The sequence below is a fragment of the Gekko japonicus genome, unplaced genomic scaffold (assembly GCF_001447785.1).
Source record: "Gekko japonicus isolate JY-2015 unplaced genomic scaffold, Gekko_japonicus_V1.1 scaffold1846, whole genome shotgun sequence".
In the NCBI taxonomy this organism is placed as follows: domain Eukaryota; kingdom Metazoa; phylum Chordata; class Lepidosauria; order Squamata; family Gekkonidae; genus Gekko; species Gekko japonicus.
In genome coordinates, this window is record NW_015168707.1 from 351,758 (window position 1) to 361,964 (window position 10,207).

Genomic DNA, 10,207 nt, shown 5'->3' on the forward strand with positions numbered 1-10,207 from the left:
TTTTCTTTAAAATATAATAATCTGTTCCCCATTGGGTCTAACATGCTTATAACGTGCATTCATCTTCACCTTTGTGAGTACAAAGATTATGGCAATCTTCTTGTGCTCACAGGTTTGTGACATTGGTGTACATTTGGTCAACTGCTGGTTGTTGTATATTCAATTTTGGAGGCTTCCATTTTTTTGTTTCTTTTGTCGTGCGTCCATCAAGTTCAGCTGAGCATGCTACAAACACACTTTTTTGTTTTTTAACATGTAGCCTAACAAAGAGTTCTGGAGAACTTGAAAACTTGCATTTTTGTGGGGGCCATTTAGCTTAAGCTTAATGAAAAGTATTATGTAGCTTTTGTTTTTTAGACTTCACTTTGGACATCTTCAACCAATTACACCCTCTATACTTTTAATAGATTCTATTAGATAAACTTGACATGAATGGAAGAAAACAGGGTGAGTGGGGATATGGAACCACATGGAATCTTCTCAAGCTTTCAGATCTCAGGTTGTGATCTCAAGTTTACCGCTACATTTCCTCATCTTTGTAGGGTTTTTTCCTATTCTTTTTTAAAAATCCAAGCTCAGTTTTCCTAAATTGCATTAGCTGTAGCAATCTTGCCAAAGTGTAAATGGCCAGAGGTCATTTCGGGGGGGAACGCGGGGGAACACAGTTCCCCCGGGTGAGGTGCAGGGGGCGGGGCACATGACGAAGCCCCGCCCCCTGCTTCCGGCCGCCCTGCTTCCAGCCCTCATTCAGCCAGGAGGAGGCAGGAGAAGAGGGAGGGTAAGTTGCTTCCTCCCCGCCTCTCCCCACCCCTGCCTGCCTGGGGCCAGGGAGGGCCTTGACGGGGCTTCCTCGCACTCCCGCTGGCCTTGCAGGTCCACCGCCGGGCCCCTGATGTCAGGGGGTGTGGCATATGCTAATGAGTTATGCTAATGAGTTCCCCTAGCTCTTTTTCTACGAAATGACCCCTGTAAATGGCCATAAGGGTTACCAACTCTGGGATGGGAAAACCTAGAGATTTAGGGGGAGAAGTGGGTTTGAGGAGGGAAGGAACCTTGGTGGGGTATAATGCCAAAAAGTCCACCATCAGAAGCAGTCATTTTTTCTGTTATGATCTCTGTCATCTGGAGATCAATTGTAATTTGGGGAAATCTCCATGCCCCACCTAAAGGCTGGCAACCCCAGATCTCACATTGGTTATAACTCACAACTCAAAAGTGTGACTTACCAATTTTCACAAGTTGTAGTGCTGAGGTGTTGCTTCCTGTTTCTGTACAAGCAGTCACGGAGAGGTTGTAGACGTCTCCGGGAGGCACGTTCAGGACTGCAGTCATAACATTCCGTGTCACCTACAAAGGGTTAAACATGATCCATACAGGGGGTTAAGCATGATCCACACAGGGTGCTCAGTAACACAGAAGACCAAAACAAGAACTATGGACCTTGTAAATGGGAGTGTGTTGACAGGAAATGCAAGAGAATTATTCTTCTGTCCTGACTTCTTCAGGACATCAGCCGGTTTGGTGTAGTGGTTAAGAGCAGCGGACTCTAATCTGGAGAACCGGGTTTGATTCCCCACTTCTCCTCCACATGAAGACAGCTGGGTGACCTTGAGCCAGTCACAGTTCTCTCAGAGCTCTCTCAGCCCCAACTACCTCACAGGGTGTCTGTTGTGGGGAGAGGAAGGGAAGGTACCACTATACAGAAATACAAACATAAGCTCATATCGTTACAACCGCTCAACCCCCGAAGGGCTCTGAGCTGTTTACATAGTACAATTTAATTGCATTACCTCACTAGGGCCACACATTAAGGGGAAATGACTACCTATTAGGCACCCGTGGCAGGGTCTTGGTTGTTGTTTCTGCGGAGGTTCTTAGTCCTGGGTGGCGACGTCTCGGCGGTGTGGATACACGAGCGGTGAGATGAGTTTTTTTAAGAGGAATTATAAACATATATCCGGACCATGTATTTTTGAGTTCCTGACTATTATATTGTATTTTTGAAAAACTACTCTATATAGGTTTAGATTATCATTATCGTTATCAGGGGTCATTTCCTGCAGGAGCGCACAGGAGCGGAGCTCCGGCAGTAAAGAGCCCAGGGGGCGGGCACATGCAACAAGCCCCGCCCCCTGCTCCCAGCAGCCCCGGGCCACGAGGAGCAAGAAGCAGCCAGGTAAGTTGCAGAGCCCCCCCTTGATAGCAATCCAAAACAGATAGATAGCAATCCAAAACAATCTCCCTCCTCTGTGAGGGCAGATCTGTGTGGGAACCCCCCCCCCCAGCTAGCGATCCAAAACAGTCCAGTGGAGCTTGAGCAGTGGGTGTTGCCTTCTGACACACTTCCAGTGATGTCAGGGGGTGTGGCATATGCAAATAAGCTATTATTATTATTATTATTTATTTGATTTCTATCCCGCCCTCCCGCCGAAGCTATGCTAATCAGTTATGCTAATGAGCTCCTACACCTCTTTTTCTAGGAAATGACCCCTGATCATTATCATTATCATTATTATTCTCATTGAATGCTGAATATCTATTTTTCGTTATTCATGCATGGTCTGATCTTCTGTATCTTTTGTATTACTCACTCCTGTCCATCCTTCTCTGCTGTTTGGATGTTTCCTATAGCAGCAGGGGCCAAACAAACAATTGAGAATGATGATCTCAACTCTCCAAAAGACAAAATAGGGACAAAGTAAGAACACTGATTTATTAGTGACAGATACCAGCGCACATGGGCCAGCCCTGGTAAATCTATACATATTTTTCCTATCTACGCAGAAGGGTTGGTAGAGGATATGAAATATTTATGGGAGGAAAAAATAGTAAAAGAAAATATCCATCACGAGTTTTGCTTGTCTGGATGCAGTGGTAAACAAAGGAAGGAACATACAAGGTGTCCGTGCTTACGCTCTTTTTGATCTTTTTCTTCCCTTCGGCTATAACCATCCAGTGGAGCATCCTAGAATGAGAAAGGTCCGTGTTGTCATCTCCGTATGTCCAGCTGACGTAGAGAAGGTTATTGAAATACTCGACAGAGGTGATTTCAGGGGCCACCGGAGCTATCGGGAAGGGAAACAGAGGCGTTACAAATGGGATCCACATTGTTATGTTTCTTAAATTATCGTTGGTGTTTTCTGCATCTCTTTTCGAGCGAGCAAAGTGTTTCGTAATGTTTATTCCCTGTGAATGACCCTGTGAAATAGGCAAGGATGTGTGCGTTAAGGCTGCGAAAGGACAGCATTTGAAATTCAGAGCTCAGTATCTTGCAAGTCTGCCTTCTCTTTTATTTAAAAACTTAAGTTCCTAGCCCCTGTTGCTGAAGCAAGATGAGCCTGGGGTGGGGTGTGGGGTGTAAGCAGTGCTTGGTAAGTACTCAGATGCCGGTGAGAATAAGCAGACTTTCTAGTAAAGTGGATGGTGTTTGTTCGATATTTTTTGTCCATTCCCACAGCTCTTAGTCTAGGGATGCCAGCCTCCAGGTGGGACCAGGGGATCCCCGAGAATTATACCTCATCTCCAGACAATAGAGAACAGTTCCCCTGAAGAAAAATGGATGCTTTGGAGGGTGGACTCTTTGGTACTGGACTCCACTGAGGTCCCTGTCCTCCCCAGGCTCCATCCCCAAATCTCCAGGAGTTTCCCTACCTGGATCTGGCAACCCTACCCCCCATGCCCCACCAGTGGCCAGGGGGGATGACCTGCCAACCCTCATCTCAGCCCAAGGGTTTGATAACAAATCTCCAGAAATATTGTGCAAAAACCCATATGGAGAAACCGCTTAGCATTGCCACAGTCCTGTACTGTAGCCATTTTGAGACATGAGGAGGAAAATAGCTGTTTACTAAGCTCAATTCTAAGCCATCCCCTCAAATGGCTGTGGCCCCGCCCCCAGCGTGCTCGGCGTCATGACGTCACTTGCCTGTGACATGCACGTGGGGGTGGAGTTTCCCCCGGGGCCCGATTCCACGGGGGCGGAAATCGGGCCTCCAAAGCGGGGGGAAATCCGCCCCCCGGGGGGAATTGGCAGCCATAGCCCAACATTCAAACTACATCTGACATTTGGGCATCCATAATTAGGAGGACTGCCAACCTCCAGATGCTGGCTGGAGATCTCCTAGAATTACAACCGGTCTCCAGGTGACAGAGATCAGTTGCTCTGGAGAAAATGGCCACTTTGGAAGATGGACTCTATATGGCATTATAACCCACTGAAGTCCCTCCCTTCCTCAAAACATGCCCTCCTCTGGCTCTATCCCAAAAATATCCGGGGATTCACCAACTCAGAGCTGGCAACCTCTGGCATGAAATTTGGCCTCAAAAAAGCATCTGCAGTGAGGCTGATACAGATTGGTGCCACAGGATGGGTGGAGATGTTCACAGGTTCTCCTGCATCTGTTCTCTAACTGAAACAGCCCCCTCAGCTGCTGTTAGTCTGGTAATAGGGAAACTTTTAAAAAGACACTTGTGTTGTTTCCATCTGTTTTCCCTACTAGGGCTACAAACCACTGGGGCAGTTTTGATCATAGATTCTACAAAGAGGGAAGACCTAAAAACTCCATATACCCTTCTCCTATGTAGCTTCTTTTTGAATCTAAACTACACAACGGGGGATCCAGTGGTATATCTCCAGTGACCAGTTGATCCCCAAGTAGGATTGCCATCTCTGGATTAGGAAATACCTGGAGATTTTGGGGGTGGAGCCTGAGGAGGGTGGGGTTTGGGGAGGGGAGGGACTTCAGTGAGGTATAATGCCATAGAGTCCACCTTCCAAGGCAGCCATTTTCTCCAGGTGACCTCTGTTGCGTGGAGATCAGTTGTAATCCCAGGAGATCTCCAGCCACCACCTGGAGGTTGGCAACCCTATCCCAAGGGTGGGTTGTTGTTTGGATTTTTTTTAGAACAGGAAATACAAACACGCTCTCTCTCAAAGAGGACCTTTTAAATATCTTCCTGTGGGTTTTTTTCTGTCTTGGGAAAAACACCTTTCTGCTCACTTAGTTATGAGCTCTTCTGACTGGAAGCTCGTAAAAATATGAGCTGGGATTCTGCCTCAGCTTCCGCAGACGCATTACTGAAGTAACCTGTCAGGATTTCTTCACACGCACGCTTGAACAGCTGTTCTTTATACACTCTCAGGAGAGCTACAACAAGCACATTACCTTCACACAGCGCAAGCTGCTCTGGAGACAAACAATGCATAAAAATGACTGTCACAGAGGTACGAAGGAGATGGTATTAATGGCCAAAGAATATCGAATGTCATCCATCTGGTGATTTCAGGGCTGCCAGATTTGTGTGTGTGTCCTTCATATGGGCACCAGATACAGCCAACAATAAGAAAATAGTTAGGGTTGCCAGCCTCCAGGTGAGGCCTGGAGACCTCCTGGTTCTACAGTTGATCTCCAGACTACAGAGACCAGTTTCCTGGTTAAAATGGCTACGTTGTAGGATAGGCTCTATGACACGGTATCCTGCTGAGGTCCCTCCCGTCCCCAAATCCCAGCCTCCCTAGGTTCCACCTCCAAAATCTACAGGTATTTCCCAACCCAGAGATGGCAGCCCAAAAAAACAGTACTTCTTTGGGGGATTTTCTTTTTCCTTCATTGACCCTGTACAGACTTCAAGAAGAATATGAGGAGCTTTGGATGTTATGTCTAGGAAGGAGCGACAGGAAGTACCTATGATCCACACTTCCTGTCCTCTACTCATCCTTCAGTGCCATCCTTAATTGGCTTTGAAGGCACCACGACCACTGGCTCCTCCCCAGATAGGGGCTCTGGGGCAAGTGATGCTCTGTATTCTTGGTGCTTGGGGGGGGTCAACAGTGGGAGGGCTTCTAATGTCCTGGCCCCACTGGTGGACCTCCTGATGGCACAGGTATTTCTGGCCACTGTGTGACACAGAGTGTTGGACTGGATGGGCCTTTGGCCTGATCCAACATTGGTGTCTCTTATGTTCTTATGTTCTTAAGGTATAACTCCGTTTAGGATTGCACTGCTTGTAATGGTGACTGAGGGGAACTGCCACATTCAGAGGCACTAATCCTCTGAATCTAGGGTTGCCAAGTGAGAATTGAGCCGCAGCGGGGGACACCATAGAGTTTTCCCTCGGATGACTGTGGCCCCGCCCCCAGCGTGCCCGGCGTGGTCGTGTCACTTCCGGGTGACGTGCACGTCGGGGTGGAGTTCCCCCTGGGGCCTGATCCGCCGCTGGCAGGGAATGGGCCTCTGGGGCGGGGGTTTCCCCGCCCCCTGGGGGGACTTGGCAAGCCTATCTGAATCCCAGAGCCAGGAGGCAACATCAAGGGAAGTCCTCGGCCTCCATGCCCTGTTGTTGGCAGTCCAGAGGAACAGGTTGGCCACTGTGTGAGACAGGATGCTGGACTAGATGGACCACTGGTCTGTCCCAGGAGGGCTCTTCTTCTGTTCATAATGTCTCTTACAGGTGGCTCCTAAAGGGCATCAGGTAAATTCATGGAGGATAGGTCCATCAGCAGCTGTTAGCCATGATCGCTGAACAGCAGGGCTGGCGTCAGTATAACTTCAGGTAAGGCACCTACCAGGGCCCAGGGCTTCTGGCAGGTCCCACTGCCACCGGGCCCCCGCCCCACACGCCTCCTCTGCCACCTGCCCACATACCCTTCCCTTTCCTCACCCATGTGCTTGCAAGTGTTTTACCTCCTGTGCTCCTAGCTCCCTGGGCACTGCCGGAGTGTGCAGATGGTGACAGTCACAGCTGCACCAACCTCCCAGTGCCGCTGGGGAAAGAGCATACAGGAAGAGGTCACAAGCAGGCAGGGGAAGTAGCATCGCCAGGGTTGGGAATTACCTGGAGATTTGGGGGGAGGGCAGGTTCAGGGAGGGGGGGAGGGACTTCAGTGGGGTATAATGTCACAGAGTCCACCTTCCAAAGTAGCCATTTTCTCCAGGTGATCTCTGTCTCCTGGAGATCTCTTGTAATAGCAAGAGATCTCCAGCCACCACCTGGAGGTTGACAACCCTAAGAGGAAGGATGCACAGGCAGGTGGGGGCAGGAAGGGAGCTGTGAGCAGGGTCCTGGTAGTGGGAATAGGAGGGGAGAAGGGGCCCAGAGCACTCTTTGTCCAGGGCCCATTAAAACCTCAAACCAGCCCTGCTCAATGGTACTCCCCCCCCACACACACACTTTCAGAGGTAATAATCCTCTAAATACAAGTGCTGGGAGGCCACTCCTATAGAGAGAGTTTGGCCTCTGTGCCCTGCTTGTAGGCCCTCTGGGGCAGATGTTTGACTTCCACATGGAAAATGGTGCTACCATAGATAGACCACAGATGGGCTGTACCTGCAGCTTCCTGATGGGGCAAGTAATGCCCACCAGGCCATTTCAGATTGAGAAAATGGTGCCGGTAAAGGTTGGAATCTAATTTTCTCGCACACCATGGTCCCAATCAAAATTAGGGCCCCAAGTACTTGGTAAACAAGTTCCCTCCCATTTCACATGCAATTTCCTGAGTTAAGGTCCAATCAGGGGAACTCAGACACAATACATAATGTGTAGTCTGGCCATTAGCTAGCAATGAGAAGAATGACCTTCATATTGTCTTCAACACTGGTGCAAAAACCACTGGCCAAGAATATGATGCTGTGATGGACCATCAAGGGTTAATGCCTAACAGAGTCTGAGAACCTCTGAGTGACAGGCTCTTTTACTGGACTTCTGTTGAAAGAGTCAGTTAAAGAATGACAGTTGGGGACTGACAGTTGAAGAAGAGACACTTAGGCACTGACTGTGGACTGTGAAGGAGGCTAAGAGAATGAGTGAATCAAGGAGGATCCCCATTCAAGTCAAAAAAAGGTAAATAGCTTCCAGTAAAGAGAAGTGATCTCTGACCCTTTAAGAAGGGAAATAGCTTCCAGAAAAGATGAGAGATTTGGATATATTGAACCTGAAAAATAGCGGTATTTCCCAATATTCACAAATCCCAAAGAACCCTGAATATTTCTCAAATCCGAGAAATATTCGGGATGCCCAATTTTTTTTGGTAACTCACCACTTGGAGAAAATGTTCAAACACCTTCTCACCACTTGCGACTCCATTCACATGGCGCTACTTGCAAAAGCCAATAAATGTCTTTTGCAAGCAGCAGCACCCAAATTGAGTCCCAAGCAGCAAGTTCACCCAGAACTCATTGCATGGGACTCCATTCGCTCAGAACTTCTGTTTGGTTATGCCGAATGCACACTCTTAGACCTTGTTGAATAGCTGAAACACTTTTTGGCAACAAATTATCCGGTGTTTGTGTGAATACAAAGTGGCCTCCGTTTTATTATCTGTTCACCTCATACATCCTGCACCTAATTCCACCTGACCTTTTCTCCTCCAAGTTCAATAACACTTTTTGTTTATTTGGAACTTTCAAAAGCCTCTTGTGTGCCATTTCACAAGCAGAATATGGGAAGGTAATTTTGTCTCTTCCCTTGGTTCTCTGGGCTGGGCCAGCATAAAACACACACACAAAACCGACTGGATAGGACAGCCGTAGACAGACAAACAAGAAGAAAATAGATAAAGCAGCTGCTCAGCAAGAAAGAAGACAGAAGAGAAAATCCTGCGTGTGAAAGAGGGAAGGGGGCGAGATTGACATGGATGCCTACCTCGATATCTGACTGCATAACTGAGTGGCAGCAGAGGACAGTCTTTTACTTCATTTTGAGCAACTGCTTTCCAGCAAACCTGCAGCAGTTAACAACGTGGTGAGTCAGCAAAGACAGACTGCTTTTTAGCTGCAGCCAGTTTGCTACAATTCTCTGAAGGACTCAGGAAACTATTATTATTTTTAAAGAAAATTTTACCTTCAACTCACCATGTCTCTGTTTACCTGTTATGAAGCTGATGGTGGAGCTGTCGCAACAACTCAGTTCAGGGTCTCCCCACGTCACCATCGTCACCCGAAAGTTATAATACCAGGCAGGTAGCAGGTTGCCTATTCTCTAAAACATTTAAAACAATAGCAGGGATATCGTATTAGCACCTGAAGAAGTGGGATCCACAGTGACATTAAGGGTTTGGGTTTGACCAAAAATCCTGGCTCCATTGCTCTCTTTTTCTCTCCCGATCTTTAATAGATATTAAGATGAGTGGTGGAAAGTGCTGTCAAGTCGCAGCTGACGTACGGTGACCCCACAGGGTTTTCAAAGCAAGAGAGGAAAAGAGGTGCTTTGCTGTTGCCTGTTTCTGTGTAACAACCTTGGACTTCCTTGGTGGTCTCCCATCCAAGTACTAGACAGGAGCCAACCCAGCTTAGCTTCTGAGATATAACAAGTTCTGTATGATGATAATGAACTGTATGATGCACTGACACGGGGATGCCTGTGAAAACAGCAGCCTTGCGTCAAGTTCCTCTGTCTGTAATATGTACACCTTGCTAGGGTCTGGCTGGACTACTATAAGCATTTCTGCCATTCTCTTATACATCCCCAGCCTCACCTGTTGTGGGCGGAGAAATGCCCAGAGTTAGGACCATCAGGGCATGAAGTCAGAGTGGGAGGAAGGACACGCTGCTGCTCTTTTTGGCAGGAGACCTGCGTTTTCAGTCCCGTGGAGTTCCTCCCTAAGACAGCAAACGCTTGACTTCCGTGTAGTGTAAATTAGTGCCAGGGACTGTGCAAAACACCAAATGATGTATTTCCTATACAGAAGGAGGGCTCTTCTTTAATGAGGCGAGGCGAGCTGGTGGCTTCGGCCTGCGGATTTTGGAGGTGGCAGCCTTCTCCTCCCGACCTCCCCTGCTGCCACCTACGCCTCGTTGCTTCCTCACCCTCAGCCCCTACCCTGGAGTCACCAATGCTTCATTCCTCCTCATCTTCCCAGCATCTTTAGAAACCACACAGTTGACTGCACGTGTCCAATAGACCTTCTGGAACTCTCACGCCCTATTAGAAATGTGCAGCTTGCTGTGAAGTGTTTAAAGAAGCCAAAGGACTGAGGAAGGAAGGAGCATTAGCTGCTCTGATTCAGGTAGGGTCCCTCCTGGCAACCAGTGGGGGATCGGGGGGGACTTACTGTGAGCAGGAGGGAGGCCCAGCTGAAGTTTCAGTGACGTGTTTATGTCACTTCTGATGTGGCCCAGAAGTGACATCATAGGGTTGCCAAGTCCGTTTTTCGTTGCGGCGGGGGGCTCCTGGACGGCGTCCCGAGCGCGAGCGCGCCGCATGCACATCA

General features: G+C 48.3%; 1 protein-coding gene across 1 annotated transcript in view; it reads right to left on the reverse strand.

The window, feature by feature from the left end:
• PTPRO (protein tyrosine phosphatase, receptor type O) overlaps positions 1 to 10,207 on the reverse strand; it is a gene marked incomplete at its 5' end in the record, with an annotated part of 101,965 nt that overhangs the window by 72,863 nt on the left and 18,895 nt on the right. Inside the window, 3 exon segments of the mRNA XM_015415533.1 lie at positions 1,227 to 1,347; positions 2,914 to 3,065; positions 8,865 to 8,976. Of these exon segments, the coding sequence (XP_015271019.1) occupies positions 1,227 to 1,347; positions 2,914 to 3,065; positions 8,865 to 8,976 (385 nt within the window).